Source organism: Notothenia coriiceps, unplaced genomic scaffold (genome assembly GCF_000735185.1).
Source record: "Notothenia coriiceps isolate Sejong01 unplaced genomic scaffold, NC01 NC01_scaffold00001515, whole genome shotgun sequence".
In the NCBI taxonomy this organism is placed as follows: Eukaryota; Metazoa; Chordata; class Actinopteri; order Perciformes; family Nototheniidae; genus Notothenia; species Notothenia coriiceps.
Genome location: NW_011334216.1, coordinates 65554 through 84932, shown reverse-complemented (window position 1 = coordinate 84932; position 19379 = coordinate 65554). Strand labels below are relative to the sequence as shown.

Genomic DNA, 19379 nt, shown 5'->3' with positions numbered 1-19379 from the left:
GATAGGACCGAGGTTTTACCACCTTACTCGAGGGGTAACTTTAGTCCTGTCGTCTATCGAATGTGTAGAAGGCCGCGTCTGACTTTTGAGTAGAGAAGCTGAGGTGAAGCTCGCTATCTTAATGATTGTTTCGTGAATATATATGATTATTTCCTGACCGAATAGATTTCGGTCAACTCATCGTGAACTTTACAAAACCGAGATACTTTGGACTACATGAATATACTAAGACAAAAGAAGTTCCAACATAAAACAGCCCAGCTTACGTGAATAACATTCAGCGAAACCTATTTTCGCAGTCGATTTACGTTACATTACATTACATTGGTCCTTACAGGAACCTTACGTCATGTAATACTTATCAACAACTCTCAATATATTAAATCAAGTTTTGGTTCCTATTACTGTCTGGTCTCTACCAGTTGGTTAAGTTTGGGTGATTACACATTCTTCATGAAACTGTGACATCTCGATGGAACCTGGTCGGCATAGTACCACTTTACAACTTACTCTTTGCACCAAATGGGATATCAGTAAAATCGTTAATAAGAGCGAAGGTGCGTTGCAATGGTATTGATGGTCGTTCACAACCTGTTTGTCTATTTGGGTGTTGATCTGTTTGTAATGGGACCATGTTTTCGACGTTAAACTGAGTTCACTCACACCTGCGCAGGATACGATTTCACGGGAAACTTTTTTGTCAAAGGTAGTTATCGGTTGAAATTCTTGTTACAAATGTATAGTTTGGTTATCACGAGATGCCGTCTCATTTTTCTTTTGTGGGTCAGCGGATATAAACCTACATTTTATGTCAAATATAGCAATCACTCAACTCCCACCATCTTTCTTTTCTTCTTTCGCCATACTTACATGTCGAGATGTCTGAGAAAGTCTGGTGACGTCACCTATGCAGGCCGTATAGTACGTATCTGATGTGTCTCTAGTCTTGTATATAAGTCTGCCCCTCACTATGATGAAGTTCCTAAGTCGCGTTACGACGACCAGAAATTGTACTGACCTATGACCACAACTTGTACTGTTCCGTCACCCTTGCTACTACTACGGCCGTCAACTCTTCTGGAAGTCTCTATCTTCGTCGGTCTTGAGTGTCGAACTGAACTTGTGTTTCAGACGATAGCGTCGTTCCATGTTAACACGTCATTTTGCCATGTCTTAACACCTGTCTGTCCGTCCTTTCGGTCAACACTGTCTACGTCTGTCATGACGACGTAGAAGTGTCTTTCAGGAGAGATGTGCGGTTTCAGGAAACTTCAGGGTTCTCACTCCTCACCCCATTTGTAACTGGAGGACCGTAACGGGAAACTGTAGTGTCAGAGTTTTTTTTTTCTCCATACGGTGGATTCTTTTTCTGTTTTTTCTACCGTCTTTAATTTCTATCTATGCTTAAGGTTATATACACCTCATATAAGCTCAAAGTAAACATAAGTATAATTTTTTATATTATATATCTTTTAAGCGACGACTATGTTTGACTTTAGACCTTGGCTTTTACCATAAGCCCTGTCGGATCACCTATTTTTCATTATTAAACCCACATGTTTTTGCTGATGGGAACTTGGGTCCCCCTCGCAGTGCGGGTGCAGCGAGCCGTTTGGCTGATGCAGAGCGGAGTGCACATGCTGGGGTGTATGGTTTAACCATGTCCTGGATGTAGGAAGGGCCAGATCCATTCGCAGCATGGTACACAAGTACCATTGTCTTGAAGTGGATTCTAGCAGTTACCGGAAGCCAGTGAAGGGAGCGGAGGAGCGGTGTGGTGTGGGAGAATTTAGGAAGGTTGAAGACCAGACGAGCCGCTGCATTCTGGATGAGGTGCAGAGGTCGGATGGCACATGCAGGTAGACCAGCCAGGAAGGAGTTGCAGTAGTCTCGGCGTGAGATGACGAGAGCCTGGGCCAAAACCTGCGTCGCTTTCTGGGTCAGGAGGGGTCGTATCCTCCTGATGTTGTAAAGCGTGTATGTGCAGCAGCGGGTTGTAGCAGCAATGTTTGCAGTGAAGGACAGTTTGTTATCTAGGGTCACACCCAGATTCCTTGCAGTCTGAGTCGGGGAAACAACAGAGGTTCCGATGTTGATTGTTAGGTCAAGAGTGGCACAATCTTTTCCCGGAAGGAAAAGCAGTTCAGTCTTGTCAAGGTTGAGCACACATTCACTGAGAGATGTCAGCTAGACAAGCAGAGATGTGTGCGACGACCTGGGTCTCTGAGCGGGGAAAAGAAAAAATTAGTGGGGTGTCATCAGCGTAGCAGTGGTATGAAAAACCATGCGGGCTAATGACTGATCCAAGCGAGTTTGTGTACAGAGAGAAGAAGAGGGGACCGAGGACAGAGCCCTGAGGGACCCCTGTAGTTAATTGACAAGGGTCGGACTCGGACCCTCTCCAAGTTACCCTGTAGGTGCGGTCTTTGAGGTATGAGGTGAGGAGGGAAAGTGCAGAGCCTGAAACTCCAAGTTCTTGGAGAGTGCGAAGGAGGATCTGATGATTCACCTTGTCGAATGCAGCAGACAGGTCCAGAACGATGATGACAGAGGAGAGGGAGGCTGCTTTAGCCGTGTGCAGTTCCTCAGTGACAGCAAGGAGGGCAGTTTCTGTGGAGTGACCTGCCTTGAAACCAGACTGGTGCGGGTCCAGAAGGTTGTTCTGATGGAGATAACAGGAGAGTTGTTTAAAGACAGCGCGTTCAAGTGTTTTAGACAGGAACGGGAGGAGAGAGACAGGCCTGTAGTTTATAACATCAGACGGGTTGAGAGTGGGTTTCTTTAGGAGAGGGTTTACTCAAGCCTCCTTGAGACTGTTTGGAAAGTGACCAGAAGTTAGAGAAGTGTTGATGAAATGGGAGAGAAACGGTAGAATATCAGGAGCGATAGTTTGAAGGAGGTTTGAGGGGATAGGGTCCAGAGGACAGGTGGTAGGACGGGCAGAGGTAATGAGGGTAAGAACCTCACTTGGAGAGAGAGGGGAAAAGGAGGTAAGTGTGTGGGTGAAGGGAGGGTCTGGTGACCCAGCGGTGAGTAAAGGTGAGTCAGAAAAAGAAGAGCGAATATCATCAACCTTTTTTAGTAACAAAGTCGCTTGACAGAAGGGAGGAGGGGGAAGGGGCTTTGGGGGGGTCCAAGAGGGTGGATAAGATGGAAAATAGTTTTTTGGGATTGGAATAGGAAGATTGGATCTTATCTTGAAAGAAAGTGCTTTTTGCCTGAGAGATCGAAGCAGAGAAAGAGGAGAGGAGAGCCTGATAGGTTAGGAGGTCGTCATGGTATTTGGATTTCCACCGTTTCCGCTCTGCTGCCCTAAGGATGGTTCTATTAGCACGCAGTGCGTCATTTAGCCAGGGAGCAGGAGGGGACGGACGAGCCTGCCGAGATGTGAGAGGACAGAGAGAGTCCAGTAGAGGACCCCTTCCACATTCATGTTTAAAATAACTATCTGCCAAAAAAAATTCAGTGACATTAGTTTATATATTTTTGTTTTGTGTATTTGTCCCTCTCCCATCGCTCTTACAAATGTCTACAACACCATAATTCTGCTATACATGCAGGTCATGGATTCTGTCATTATAGGGTAATAAATCCCCAAACATCTAAATCGCCGATAAGACAATTATGTATTCTTACCAGATGGTCTACATGAATTATTCTGGTACTGACTTTCCAAAGGCACAAGGCAAGGTGACTCTTTCACTATTCTCTGCAGACGAGACTTTGGAACCTTATCACACACTTTATAACAGCATACAGCATCACTAAACCCTTTGTGATTTAACTCACAACTCAATTCATTATATCCTTGATTTATGATCATTTGAGACAGAAACAGTGCGATTAAACATGTTTTTTTTTCTCTCTTTCAGGAAAGATCTGGAAAGAATGTAAAGATATTTGGTCGCAGGACATCAGGGAATACATCTCAGAGCCCTGGAACCTTCTTGACTTTAGTATCTTGGCCATTTTTATGACATCTTTCATTGCCAGATTAATGGCTTTCTGGCATGCGTATTCTGCCCAGTGTTATGTTGACAAGCACTACACTGACCTGTCCAACATGACCTTGCCATTTGAGATACAGTATTTCCAGCTGGGTAAATATCCAAATAATTCCTATAAAATAAGTAGTTTATAATTAATTTTCATATATATGCAACTAACCTATAAAGTGGAGGGTTAGGGTTCTGCAGGAAGTTGTGTATATGAACTCAACACCAAAACAAATACACTCCTCCATCAGTGCTCTTTTAGAATGTTAACATGTGTGAGATTTACCATACTTCTCGCTTCCAGTGCTTTTCTCCTGTCCAGGCTGGAAAAACATTGGCTTGTTTGGTTAAAAAAATCCATTAACCGAGTCAAGGCTGCACACGAAGCATGGGCTCTGGGGTGATATTTGCTGAATTGGACATAAAGTGTATTGGTTGATTCAAACTTTAAAAGGACAGTTTGTTCAAAACATATTGTATCCCTGTAGTGCTATTTATTAGCTACATTTTTTTGATGTGAGTTGACAAGTTTTGGAGAAAGTTGTAAAGATGTCAGACGTCTAATAATGACATTGAATAGCACTTGGCTTGCTTCAACAGAAATGTCTCCTTCCAGAAATCCTGACCAGGTTACGCAAGATGATTCACAGACCTTGTTAGGTATCTTTTTATTTTATTTGTTTTATTATTTTCTCCTTATAGCTTTGTGAAGCACCTTGAGATTATGTTGTTTTTAAAGTGTGCTATAAATCAAATGTATTATTATTATTATTATTATTATTATTGTTGTGAGCAGTTTCACATGGGAACTATTTTCTTTCTACTAAACTACACCCGCCAATGAGTGAGAGCACGAGGCTATTGTCCATGAGTAGACGCACATTTCCCTTTTCCACAATGATGCAGTTGTCAGAAAATTGTTCCTCTGTGGATTATATCTTGTGTAACCAGGTAATTATTTCTGATGAGAAGCATTGCTCTTGAGTTTTACAATGTATTTTTCTATTGCTTTAAACACCACAGCCGAGTACCATCGAGTTCAATTATATGAGAGAAGGTAAACATCTCTACGGCCGATATCTCCAACACCAACACAATCTAAATGTAGAAATAGCACTACAGGAAATATTGTATTAAAGAGGATTTACTGATTCAGACTTAAAATGTAGGTTGCATTTGTTCTTACTCCATATTTATATATATTTATTTAATTAAGGTGTTGATCTGATAGGTGGATATCTAAAGTTTTAGTTTTCTCCATCAAACTTGAGACATTGGACAGGGAAAATCATTTGAAAAATGCTTTTTCCACTAAGATGTGTTAATTATCATCAGTCATGATAGCGCGATTTCCAGTATCAACAAACCCAGGCTAAATCTTAACCCTATGAGTATACACAGGAACAGCAATTTAAATGGAGTGAAAGTATATGGCATGTTTATTTTCAGCTCGTATCAACTGGATGCCATCGGACCCACAGCTTATCTCCGAAGGCCTCTATGCAATTGCAGTTGTGCTGAGTTTCTCTCGCATTGCATACATCCTGCCTGCCAACGAGAGCTTTGGGCCTTTACAGATCTCTTTAGGAAGAACAGTTAAAGACCTCTTTAAGTTCATGGTGATCTTCATAACAGTCTTTCTGGCTTTCATGGTGGGAATGTTCAACCTGTACTCGTACTACCTCGGGGCCAAATACAACGATGCCTTCACAACGTAAGTATCAACTATAGACAGTAATGCAATTGCCTGAAAAAGCCTTGAAAACGTTGATATTTCACATCATTTGTGCCATGACATTAAATCTGTGTTGAAATTATATGATTTAGGGCCATCCCGTTGCACTAAACTTCCCATTCCTCTTCTTTTCTAGGCTCGAAGAGAGTTTTAAAACGCTATTTTGGGCCATCTTTGGCTTGTCAGAAGTAAAATCAGTGGTCATCAACATCGACCATAAATTCATTGAGAATATTGGCTATATTCTGTATGGGGTGTACAACATCATCATGGTGATTGTGTTGCTGAATATGCTCATTGCCATGTTCAACAGCTCCTTCCAAGAAATTGAGGTAAGTCATAACCATCCATAAAGTATCTAGTGATATTGAGCATTTTGACAGACATGCCAATACATGTTAAGATTTACTAATTTGTGCCAGATTCCGTCTAGTTTTGTATATGTAATGGTGTCAATGTTTTCCATTAACACGAAAAAAAATCAAATTGCACATTTTTGTTGCTCATTAAATGTTTATACTGGCTCCTACCTCTTCTTCTCTGGTGCAGGATGATTCTGATGTTGAGTGGAAGTTTGCCAGAGCTAAGCTGTGGTTCTCGTACTTTGAGCACGGCGGAACCCTGTCCGTGCCCTTCAACCTCGTACCCAGCTCCAAGTCTGTCCTTTCCCTCTTGCTTGGGATAAGGGAACTTATTTGGGGTGGACCTAAAGGCAAAATAAAAGGAAATTCAAATGATGAGATGGAGCTTAATAAGGTAATAATAATATTGCATGTAACAGAATGACTAAATACATTTTGTTGAATGTAAATGAATGGCTAGAGACACTTTTAACTGTCTGGCCTTTCCTGTAGTGTGTTATATAGGTTTTTGTGCATGTTAATAGTCTGCAAAGGCTATAATCCCAAAGTTCAATCCGACACACTCCCCACCTGCCTGAAACGCCTCAATTGGACTCCTTTGTTTACTTCCAGCGACATAGTGACATTACTACATAACATGTCTATTGGCTAGCATTCAAACACATTGTATGCAATAGGCTAAGGTGCTAGACATCTCTAATCAGTTGACCAATTACAAGAGACCCTGTCAGCTTAGTAATCAGAGCAGACTGGGCTCTGGTTTCAGACAGAGGGTGAAAATAGTTTTTTTCTAATGCAGTAAAGGCAGAATTAGAAAAATAAAGACCTTTGTGAACATTAAAACATTTGAACACGTCACATTAGAGGCACACAATTAGGAAACCCTTAAAATTAGCATAAGAGTGTCCCTTTAAAGTTGACTTATATTCTTTAAAACAGCTCTGCAGAGCCCTCTTGTGTCACATTTATAGATTGCTGGTTTAAAAGTGTAACTTAAAGGCATGTGTTGACAGTTCTTCTTCTTTTTTGTTTTTATTCTTAGTTGAGGCAGAAGTCAGATCTGAGTGTGGATGCATCGCTTTGTCCAACCCGTCACCAAGTAAAGCACTTTTCATTTCCTACTGCTGATTATCCTGTGAATAACTGAGCTGTACAGTCTTACACTTAGAGATGTAAACATCAATAATGCAATGTTAGTAGTGTATTTAAGTAATTTACATCTAGAGGACATTAAGGTACTGAAAAGAAGACTTGCATGTTAGCACATTATGATCAAAAATGCTCACTGAAACAAGTTGTCAGCTGTTCTTGTTTTATTTATACTCCTTTTTTAAGGAACAATCATTGCTTACTCAATTCTTAATTGCAGAGTATAATGAATCGCCTCGTCAAAAGATACATAGTAAAAGCACAGCGAGATAAAGAAAATGACGAAATTAATGAAGGTGAGTTCTACTGGCTTTCTGGATACATTTATTTTCTTTTGTCAATCACTAAATTACAAAACATGTCCCACAGGTGAGCTGAAAGAAATCAAACAGGACATCTCCAGTCTCCGCTATGAGCTGCTGGAAAGGGCCAACCAGGACGTGGAGACAGTGACAAAACTCATCAGGCAACTGGGAGAAGTCATGCATGTTCAGCAGAAAGAAGAGCAGAAGAATGATATCTCTTTAATTTATTAAAATATGTAAAGAATAGAGATGTGTTTACTGGGTGAAGTCCTCTCAATGTCAATTTAAAGTCCTCTTAATGAGGCATTCAGTCTGGGTCAAAGGGCTCTTAGACAGATTTTTGGACAAAAACAACTGACAGAAAAAGATATTCTGTACTTAAAATATGAAAAACATACATTTAATTTCCGCTTTTGTGTAAATTGAGCCCCTTGGGAGGTAACTCACCAAATCCTCTTCGTCCCTGTCCTTTTATCTGTACAGTTAATCACACTGTGGCACTAATGTAACTTCTTCTTGCACAGGCTATGTTACACTATTATGCAATACTGACTGCTAACATATGATGGTGCTGCCGGTTACCAGCTATTTATATGGTTTGATTCAGTGGCCATTTTCTCTCTGGAGTAGCAAAGCTGCAAAAAAAAAAAAAAAAAGCTTATGGTTGAATATTTTTGTGGCACGGTTATAAGTCCGATATGAAAGCTTGATAATTACCGCTCTTTCCTCTGAGAATTACTGATTTATTTTCTTGCAATGTAATCTTTAAATCAATAAGCAGGATGCTGATGTATATTTTCTGGACATTGACTTTAAGATGCTTTAATGTAGTGTTCAATAAATGTTGATCACTTAAGCATACTATTAAATAATTGAATTCAAATATGTTTTGATTATCTTCAGCTAATTGGTTACAGAGAGTTTATGGGTTATTGAAAGTGTTGCAGCAGATGCTGCTGTGCTCTCTGATTAATGTTGTGCAGCAAAACACAATGTGGAGAACAGGCTGACCTGCGTCAGGTATACACAGCTTATCTCCATCAGTCGGGCGTGCAAAAGCTACCACCAGATTTAAGCTACTGTGAAACATTTCAAGAAAGAATCAGGGGCGAACATGGCAGCTATTACAGCAAAACTGACAACATAATTACAGTTTATTTTAGAGCTTGATCAAATCCATTTACTCCAAGTGTTAAAGTTGGAATCTGTTTTAAAAAAAGGATACAGATTAGGTTGCATAAGACTTGTTGCTGGTGGTTGTCAAGATAAGCGTAACATCTACAGATAAAAGCCTTGTCTGAAAAGTAGGCCATTACAGCATTTGAAGAACACATCATGTAGATTTGAATGCGAAACAGTTATCCAATAATCATGTGGTCCACTACATGAGAATCCCCTCTGATTATCGTCTGACATATGACGTAGGAGATTGGGGCCAAGGCCTATGTGTGCATCATTAGCACATTAATCAGCAACATCCTCACTCAGCTGATTAACTTGAATAGTGAAATGTTGTCCAAACCAAGAAATTATCTTACCAAGATAACAGAAATGTAAATTTAAATTAAATCACAACTAAGAAAAATAATGTGGCCTACATTAATAATTATACAAAAACATATTAAAAGCATTGTATTAATGTTGCAACAGTTTAAATGTCAAACCGTTATTTGGAAATGGAAAAAGTAACCTGAATTGACAGTTTAACTGCTAATTTATTAATATTTTCCATTTAGATATGTTTTATATTTTGTATTAGAATTATTAGTTGTAGCATAAAGCTGTTGTATTGAATTCATTAGACTTTTTTTCTTACCCTCAATAATTTACTTTAACAGTTCACTGTCACTGAGATTGGAAGATGTACCAAAGTGGCAAATACAACTTTAAACCAAAATCTCATGTAGTGATTTTGTGTTACTATTCTCCAACCTGTTCACCTGCCAACATTACCTAACAATTAAGAGATCTACATAACCAATTAAAATGGACAACATAAATCTGGGTCTTGACTTTCAAAGGATGATTATGATTTTGAGGGTTTTAACTGATTTAAAAGAGCCATTATCTCCTCTCCGGAAGGCACCCAGTCTCAATAGTTTCTTATTTGGCCAACAATATCCAAGCGTTTACCTTATCCATGAACAGTGGGGTGGAGACTGTTGGCCCTTGACATTGAAGTGATCCATTCTCATTGGCTGGCTATTTTACTTTAGGTCGACTGAAAGGGTTGTGAAACTGCATACTGTACATCTCCAACAACTCTGATGCATTGACTCTTCCTCTGGCATCCTTTGAAGGAATAACTATTTAATTGTGAGGAAGGCTATTGGAGATCTATTTAAAGGACACGTATATTCAGCTTTGAAACATGACACCTTAAACCAGAACAAGGAATTATATTTGAAATTGACTTACATATGGGTTCAATTAATTTAAAGGTTTAAAATCTCTCTGCTGATCCCTCATCATCAAAAGGATAACAGTTGGTTTTCTTATCTGTTTCTGAAGCGTAGTTAAATTGCATGGAATAGACTCCCATGTGAGAAAAAGACGTGGCCAGAGCCTTTTTCGACGGGGAGGAGGATTACAGGAGAGTCTCTGAGCAGCTTTTCATCACACATCATCCAACCTCCGGGCATTCCAGTCTGCTGCGCGCTCCCAGGATCAGAAAATGGACAATAACACACACGGAAGAATAAGCAGCATCACTACGATGGCTGATTCCTTTCCATTTCCATTACTCGATGGTTCACTTGCGGGAAAACATTTTTATGACCGTAGCAGTGACTATCAGAAGTGTGACACTGTGCAGTGGGACGTTCAGAGGACACATGTGGCCACAACGGAAACTTTGCCAGGCGGAAATGTAAGCTTCTCCACATCAACAGGAGCATTTCAATTCATCAAAGATGAAAAAGAGCCTTCTGTGATTATGAACAGCCCCATTCCCAACTTCGACACATCACCGGAGATTCCTGATCTGGACACCTGCTGTGACCGCGACAGGAAGCAGCAGCTGAGGCTCAGTGACGGGGAGTCCGCGAGCTTCTCCCCGGCTGCAGCGAGGCAGAGGCTGGAGGGGTCTCCAAACTTCCTGATGGACCTGAACCAGCCAGATCAGCTTCCGGCGCTCATCCAGATGAGGGCCGACTCCAGGTGCGGTGTGTCCGGGAAGGCTGTTGGAAACTTTGATGCCATTACGCACGCAGCCCAGCAGCCTCTGACCATGTACAAGAGCGAAGTTCCCCGTTGGCAGATGCAGCCGTCTCCGCCTGAGACCCAGTACTGGTGCCAGTCCGTGGGGATGAACGATGACCAGTTCACACAAAACGGCTATGAGGGGATCCAGAACCAGGCCATGATTCGAAGGAACCCATCACCATATTCCGCGTACCCCGGGTAACTATGACTACAAAACACTCAACTTGACGTAGAAAGAAAAACTAAGTACCACCTGACCGTTAAAAAAAAACAAAAAAAAACTGAGTCAACCATGAACGTTAAAAATAAGTTTGCATAATGGTTAGTTGATAGTTCAAGTGATACATTGAAATACATTCTGCTTTTTTAACTTGATAATGGAGCAATAGCTTTGACAAATTAGGCCAATATGCACATCATTTGATGATCAGACATTAAATAATCCAATTATAGGACATGATAGGGGATGGGTTTTTCCAAAGCATAATTACATGTTTATCAGTTGGACCGGCCATTGCCGTGGCAGAGAAAGTGGAATAAAACAACTATAAAACTCTTCATTTCTAAAACTAATCTAACATCTCATGAAAAGGTTTCAATCGTTTTAAAAACAAGTAAAAGTAAATGAAAATATCTAATCCTATTTGGTCGAATTTTAGTTATTTTTAATTTGAGATAGACATTTTTTTTAAACCATCTTTTTTTTTTTACCCACCTATAGGCCTACACAATTGGTCCTTAATGGTCCATAAGTCTTATACCTTACTTTGCAAATATACAAAGAGGACTCTTTACTTAGCTTAAAATACCCTCAAGGGTTAAACAAACCATCCATTAAGGCAAGTGTGAATGTCTAATTACATTTTTTTAGTTATGGCCTTTAAATTAATTAGGGTTGGCTCAGATGATTTATCTCTTTATGTGACTTCATTACAATATACTGTACATTTTACCAAAGTGATAAAATTAGGTTGTTCTGCTCAAAAACAGAATTGTAATTTTTGCAATTTTTATATACATTTAGTTCATATGGGAGTTCATTAATGTATGCATTTCTTCCTTATTTCAGAAGACCACCTCAGAGACAGTGTGTGATCTGTGCGGATGAGGCGTCTGGTTGCCACTATGGTGTCTTAACCTGCGGGAGCTGTAAAGTATTTTTTAAAAGAGCAGTTGAAGGTGAGCAGAGCATTTTTGTTGACTACTTCAGGACATTTTATGTTCAAAATCCTAATAATTTCAACCACAAATCCGTTTTCATCTCCTTTTGTTCACATATTCCATCAATCCTGTAGAGCTGGAGAGGGGAAACCTATCAGCTCTACAGCAGATGTTTCCCCCCAGCCTTTGTACTGTTAGTACCAGTGTATTTACATTGTTGATATTACATAATACATGTTGTATGATACAACTTGATTTGTATGGTTCCTGCAAATGAAAATGTGTCCGCCATGCCAACTGTTGATCAGTTGGAAGAGTTCCCCGGGGAAAAAAATCCAAGATAAAACATTTAATAGAAAACACTCAGGAAATCGAATCTGTGATGTGTGCTATCACACGTCTCCAGTAAATTATAATGATAGGGAGTTACCACATCAATTTTTACTGACCTTCTATGGCAGTTTTTTTTTAAGGTATTTAGCAACAGTATCACATTGACCAGTGTTCACCGTGTTCCTTGCTTGGACTTGTTTTTCTTGTTATCTTGCAACGCGAGATACATAATAGCCACTATGTCTCACCATGGCCGTGTCACTCTGTCCTCACAGCCTTGCCTCTATCTAATTTTCTTCTTTAGATCTCTCCACAGAACATTGATTCCGTGTGGATGGAGTAGCCATGTTAATAGTCAAGAGCCCTTCAACACATTTCCTCCCCTCCTTATGCCTCTACCCCTCGCTGCTTATTTTAAGATCAACTCCTCATAAAATGGTGTTCTTGTCTGTATCCTTTCACTCAACAGGCCATCACAGCTATCTCTGCGCTGGGCGAAACGACTGCATTGTGGACAAAATTCGGAGGAAAAATTGCCCTGCATGTCGCCTCCGGAAGTGCTATCAAGCGGGAATGATGCTAGGAGGTAACGAGTGGTTGGATTTATTTTCCCAGATATGAAACTAATTATGTAACAGTAATTCAGAATTCATGGTTAGCATCAAAGAGGATGTTAAGATTGATGAATTAACTTGGCATGGAAACGCTCTCTTTGTCCCTAAATCTAACCATGCCTTGTTCTTCTGTCACAGGCAGGAAGCTGAAGCGTTTCGGGGCCTTGAAAGCCTTCAGTTTGGCCCCGTCCCTGATGTTCCAGTCACACTTTGCCATATCCAACGAAAATCACGCCTTGACCTCCATGTCGTGCATACCAGGCATCCACGAGGAGCAGCTCTCCCAACAGATCCTCAGTATCCTGGAAAATATCGAACCAGAGATCATGTACTCCGGATTCGACAGCGCCCAGACCGATGGGCCCCACATTCTGCTCAACAGCCTCAACAGACTGTGTGAGAAACAGCTGGTGTGGATCGTCAAGTGGTCCAAGTCCCTCCCAGGTAACGTCTCTCTGCAGCTCAGGGTCACCACTGTGGTCGCCATGGGGATGCACTGGCAGCACACGCCGAAGGTCTCACAGCCTTAACCACCGACAGAGTTAGAAGGCTTTGTACAGGGTTTTTTTTGTAATAAGGCTGTAAGTGGATATAAATTGTGTTAAAAAACCAAAGTGGATCACCACTGGGTATGATTTAGAGCTGTTAGATTTTCACTTTACAATTATCTTGATCAACTTCAGTCACAAAAAGGATATTATTGGGATGTCTTTAGGAATAAAATACCGTAATTATCTTGGTCAAAAGCAGTCACAAAAAGGATATTATTGGGATGTCTTTAGGAATAAAATACCGTAATTATCTTGGTCAAAAGCAGTCACAAAAAGGATATTATTGGGATGTCTTTAGGAATAAAATACTGTAATGCTTTCTGTTCAATTCAGAAACTGTGATTTTTTTTCTTATGTCTCGCTTTTGGAAAAAACATTTACTAATTTGTGTGTGGGGAATTGGGGGAGACAAAAGGAGAGCAGCAAAACAACAACTAGTTAAGATGCGTAATACGTAAAAGATTATCATGACTGTTTTCCTGACATAATATCAATATTTGCATTGTTTTATCTAGGTTATCTTCAATGCCAGTTTATCACAATACCCCTATCAGGAGCGCACTGATGTTTTGTTATGAAATTAGATCCATTGTAGACAAATGCGAAAATAAGATTTTGACTGATAGTGATGGGATCGACATGACAATAGTGAAAACGACTATTGACTGTATAATTAAACTGCTACATCTTTAATCTTTAATTTCAGACAGGTATTTTTCCAGATAGCATGAAAATAGCAAAAGTTATCCCACTTTTTAAAACAGGGGACAAAGGCCAATGTACTAACTACAGACGTCCTTGCTTTCACAATTTTACAAGGTCCTTGAAAAATTGTTTGTCCAAAAATGTGATACATTTATTGAAAAAAATTAGTTATTGAGTGAGAGTCAGTATGGATTTAGGAAAAATTGATCTACAGCTTTAGCTTTAATGAAAATAACCGAAGAAATTACAACAGCTATAGAAATAAATAAATAAACAATAGGTGTATTTATTGACTCAAAAAAGGCATTTGACACCATAGACCATAATTTATTAATTTTATTTACATAGATATGGTGTGAGAGGAGTAGTTCTAGATTGGTTAAAAAGTTATTTAGATAACAGACAACAATATGTACAATTTTCTGGTAGTAAATCGGAGTGTATGAACATAGAATGTGGTGTCCCACAGGGCTCGGTTTTAGGGCCTAAACTTTTTATTTTGTTCATCAATGACTATGTGAAACGTCAACATTATTGCAATTTGTGTTGTTTGCAGATGACACCAATTCAGGAGATGATTTAAACATTTTAGCAAAGTGTATTGGACATGAAATAGTCAAACTTAAAAGATGGTTTGATGAAAATAAGTTAACCCTAGATTTGAATAAAACAAAGTTTATGGTTTTTGCTAATAGAAAAAAAGATGAAAACATTTCCCTGTCCATTGATGGAGTTTTTATTGAAAGGGTTTCTGAATTTCAATTTTTAGGTGTGACACTGGATGATAACCTGACATGGAAATCACACATAGCACATGTTAAAACGAAAGGGTCTAGGAATATTTCTGTTTTAAACAAGGCAAAGTATTTGCTAGATTACAAGGCATTGAGAATGTTGTACTGTTCACTCATTTTGAGATTTTATATTTATTGTATAGAAGTTTGGGGCAACACGTATATGACCAACATAAAGCCATTGTCAATATTACAGTAAAGAGCAGTACGAATAATTAATAAAGCTGATTCAAGAGAACACACCAACAGACCAACAGTTTTTTGAAGTCAAGACTCTTTAAATTCAAAGACATAGTTGAGTTACAGACATTATTAGTAATGCACAGGGCAAAAAGCAGAATGTTACCAGTATATTTACAATAGTTGTTTGTTTTTGGACATTTAATTGTAAGCATCCTTATGCAAGGACTACTCTAAAGCAAATGTGTATTTCGGTGGTTGGTGTAAAATTGTGGAATTCTCAACAGAAGGATCTAAAGAATTGTATTTTTCAGTTAAAGAAATTGTATAAATTAAGAAAAATGAGACTATATGAAGCAGAATGTGAATAAGTCTATGTAATCTGGTCCTTGGTAAATATTGTTGATGCCTTTGATGTGATGTCTGTTCTTTATTTGCAGTTCCCATTGTTATTGATATTATTATTATTATTATTATGCGCCACTTTCCACCTTCTTCTCCAGTAGGACTCAGATGAGGGTGTTTTGCACTTTTCCTTTTTTTGGTGTTGATGTTTTTTGTTGTTGCTTTGAATATGTTTGGCTGTGAAAAATAAATATGAAGGACAGGCCATCTATTTATTTTTTTAGAAAGGGGCAGGTAATATAAGATTTTTTTCTTCTCCCTGCTCCTTTTCGCTCAATGGTGTGTTTGTAGAGACGTGCTTTGTTGGCCATTATTGTACATTGGGTTTTGCGTACCATGAGCGGAACAAATACAAATGAAATGGTGGCTTATACTGTGGGAAAATAAATTCATATTGCATTTTCTTTTTTCTTCAAAGGGTTTCGTAATCTTCACATCACCGATCAGATGACCCTCATCCAGTACTCGTGGGTGAACCTGATGGTGTTCTCTCTTGGGTGGCGCTCCTATCAGAATGTCACCAGTGAATATTTATACTTTGCACCTGATCTGGTTCTCAGTCAGTAAGTAACTATCATTAAACACATTTGTTTCCCAAACTTTAATTATTTTGGATGAAAAATAGGATCTTGATGGTTCAGAATCGTAAATCAGTTTTTTGTCTGTCAGGGAGCAAATGATGAGATCTCCGATTTACGAGCTGTGCCTGGCGATACAGTTCATCCCTCAGGAGTTTGCAAACCTTCAAGTTAGCCGCGAGGAGTTTCTCTGCATGAAAGCCATAATATTACTCAACACAGGTAAAAGCAACAACACTTCCTGCATCAGATGACTCACTTTGTACCCTCATGTTGACCTTCTCGTTTGACTTTACACAGAATACAATAGTGTAAGAGATGTGAAGCTTCGATGATCATGAGAGTGGACCTTGAATAGATTTATATAGCAGCTGCTAACAAGACCTAGTTTTTCACTGAAAAACAACAGTCAAGGCTTGGAAAAATGCACCCCCCNCCCCCCCCCCCACCCCCTTAGTTTACTTGCCTAGTTTCCCCTACTTTCCTAGATCATGATACAGTTATTTGATCCTTTAGAGGCTTTAGAGGAATTGAGCAGAAATAACCCACTACGATAGTTTGACATGTGTTTAGAGAAAATACCAAGTACATAAAACACGTCTGTCCTAAAGCATTTATTAGTTTCTGACTGGGAAAGTGGGAAAATAGTAGAAATCCCCAAATCTACTGTATCTTACGAATATATCAAACCAAAAAACACACATTTATGCAATTATATTTTGATCTTTAAACAACTAAATACATTTTGTTCGATTTCCATTCCCTTGGCCTACCCTGCAACGGACTGCTCCCCCTTAGGAAACATCTGTTTTAGAGAATTTATTTTATTTATATTCCCGTCTGTTCTCAGTGCCTCTGGAGGGACTCAAAAGCCAGGCAGTGTTTGAAGACATGAGACAGAACTACATCCGGGAGCTGACGAAGGCGATACACTTGAGGGAGAAGGGCCTGGTGGCCAGCTCCCAGAGGTTCTACCACCTCACCAAGCTGATGGACGCCATGCATGATGTAAGCCCTCTACATCTCTGAGCATTGATTCATGTCTTTATCTAACTGCTGTTCTAATGAGCACCAAGACAAACATGCATGTCTCTCCCCTGACAGATAGTGAAAAAGGTCAACCTGTTCTGTCTGAGCACCTTCATCCAGGCGGACGCCATGAAAGTGGAGTTTCCAGAGATGATGACGGAGGTGATCGCCTCCCAGCTTCCCAAGGTCCTGGCAGGCATGGTGAGGCCCCTCACCTTCCACTCCAAGTGAAGATGCCAGCAAACACGTCACAAATCTGCGGAGACATCTTGTGAGGGGGTTATTCATCCCACAAGTCTTACTGAATTCTTTGTAGCCTTCATTATTCAAGAGTCAGTACTTCAGCCTTTTTACTTTATAAGGGCAACAGAGTTCTTTCCACATGTTTTTAAGTACATTGAATATAATCTATTTGAAAAATATGAATTCAGAGGCATGAATGGTTTTGAGAACCATTAGATATACTGATGTTTGTACTGAAGCTGCAAAAGAGAAACTAAATAAAAACAACAAGTTTACAATTCAATGTTCAGGGGAGGAGACATGGAAGATAACTATCAGTAAAATATTTGATAAGAAATAATATACTTACTGTGACCTTGAGTGGGTTAAAAATAATAACTACGAGAACACTTTCGCAAAGGCTTTTTGCCCTCAGTGTGTTATTTTCATACAGTTACTTATTTTAAAAATGTCTTCATTAAAGACATTCAGACAATTGGAGAAGTGTGCCACATTTTAAATGATTGCAGTACGTTAACACATTCAATTCACAATATCACAATGAAATACTTTTCTGACTCAGCATAAACACAACTGATCACTGTCTCCTTAGCTTTGGATAGGAATGAAAGTATTTCATACTAGGACATACTCTAGTCTAGTTGAAGCTCTTTTAATTGAAAAACATCCCCCTATAGTTGGTGCATAAAGACAAAAGTGTTAAGTGTGCCTCCAACAGTCGACACACTAACAATCCATTCTCACTATTCATCCTGTTGTAATTAAGGTTTTTCTGGCTGCAGTGAGAAGTTAACTGTGACAAAGAAGTTGACAAGAGTTTGAATAAATCATGCTGTTTATTTAAAGACATGTTTATGCACCGTCAAGAACAGTAGATGATTGCAAGGAAACAAGCTTGCCATACAAAAAGAAGGGTGTCGCACGTTATATATTTAGGATATATAAATAATTTCCCCTGCAATTTCAGACTGTGAGGGAGTTTTATTCCAGCATGAATGTTCAAGGCCACCTCGCATTCTTGAAGTTGAGAATGGAAAAGAACATCCTGATCTTGGCAAGCATGGGATCTCAAAACAACCATTACGGTCACCACAAGGGTTTGACTTTGGTATCATCTTTCAGTTTGTATTAATTGTAGAAGTTATGTTGTCTATATTTTCTTTTATCTTCTTCTTTCTGACAAAGTATCACAGAAGCTTTGATAATTATGGACTTTGAAATGGTTGTGACAGTAATAGAACATTCAATATTAAATGGTATCTTATTATTATAATCTGATACATGTCTAGTTGTCATTACTAGTACACCAGCATACCAGTAAGCAGTACTACATTAAGGCATTAAAGCTAAAAGCTCCACCTTCATGACATTATAAAAAACACATTTTTACATACGGCATATATATTTGATGTGATAACTTATAGTAAGAAAAACACAAAGTACATATTTTTGGTTAGCAGTTACTAAAGAGCTCATGAGCATTAATGTACAGTACAGTACCGTGTGGCTAACAGAAAGTGCACTGCAGCAGTGAGCAGGTTCAGTGGATGAACAATGATCACAGGCAATAAACATGACAGTTAAGGTGCAACCCATAATGCTTTTTCTATTAGACTCTAATAGATTAGATTTGTATCATTACTTTCAATCACAGTTTGTTTAATTACAGCTATCAGAAAATGTTTAATAAACTACAGATTTCCATTAAAAGCTTGATTAAAAGAAAGTGTTCTGTCGATATAAATGACAAAGTAAAATATAATATATTTCTGAGAATAAAACTTGTGAAATTAGTCGTGATTGTTTTGTGATTCTGTTGGATAATACTGGGACTAAATACATCAGTGCAGTCGATGGGTAATATATTTTCATCTTAAAATAATGTGAATTTCTTCTTAAATTCTGAATCTCTGTGGATTCCCCAATCATTTCACAATAAAGTTATTACAGTAAAAAGAGGTACATGTTTGAAATGTTAAAGAACTGCCTGGCTTGATATCTGCTTAGACTGCATGACATGCAGAAATGTCAGTACC

At 39.0% G+C, this 19379-nt stretch overlaps 2 protein-coding genes across 3 annotated transcripts in view; both read left to right on the top strand.

Moving 5' to 3' along the window:
* LOC104962653 (short transient receptor potential channel 3-like) overlaps positions 1 to 8183 on the top strand; it is a 12679-nt gene extending 4496 nt beyond the window's left edge. Inside the window, exons 6-12 of the mRNA XM_010791110.1 lie at positions 3869 to 4100; positions 5445 to 5709; positions 5867 to 6062; positions 6280 to 6486; positions 7135 to 7191; positions 7462 to 7537; positions 7611 to 8183. Coding sequence (XP_010789412.1) covers positions 3869 to 4100; positions 5445 to 5709; positions 5867 to 6062; positions 6280 to 6486; positions 7135 to 7191; positions 7462 to 7537; positions 7611 to 7777 — 1200 coding nt within the window. The 3' untranslated portion in view covers positions 7778 to 8183. The remainder of the gene's footprint in view (positions 1 to 3868; positions 4101 to 5444; positions 5710 to 5866; positions 6063 to 6279; positions 6487 to 7134; positions 7192 to 7461; positions 7538 to 7610) is intronic.
* Positions 8184 to 9667: 1484 nt separating this feature from the next.
* LOC104962589 (progesterone receptor) lies at positions 9668 to 19136 on the top strand. 2 transcript variants are annotated; one of them, XM_010791050.1, is made up of 8 exons: positions 9668 to 10948; positions 11823 to 11929; positions 12714 to 12830; positions 12997 to 13302; positions 15912 to 16056; positions 16163 to 16293; positions 16922 to 17079; positions 17176 to 19136. In XM_010791050.1, exons 1-8 carry the CDS (start codon positions 10221 to 10223, stop codon positions 17329 to 17331), a joined length of 1848 nt encoding a protein of 615 aa, XP_010789352.1. In that variant the 5' UTR covers positions 9668 to 10220; the 3' UTR covers positions 17332 to 19136. The 2 variants fall into 2 exon arrangements, with proteins under 2 accessions (XP_010789352.1, XP_010789344.1); XM_010791042.1 differs by having other exon boundaries at positions 11820 to 11929.
* Positions 19137 to 19379: the final 243 nt, after the last annotated feature.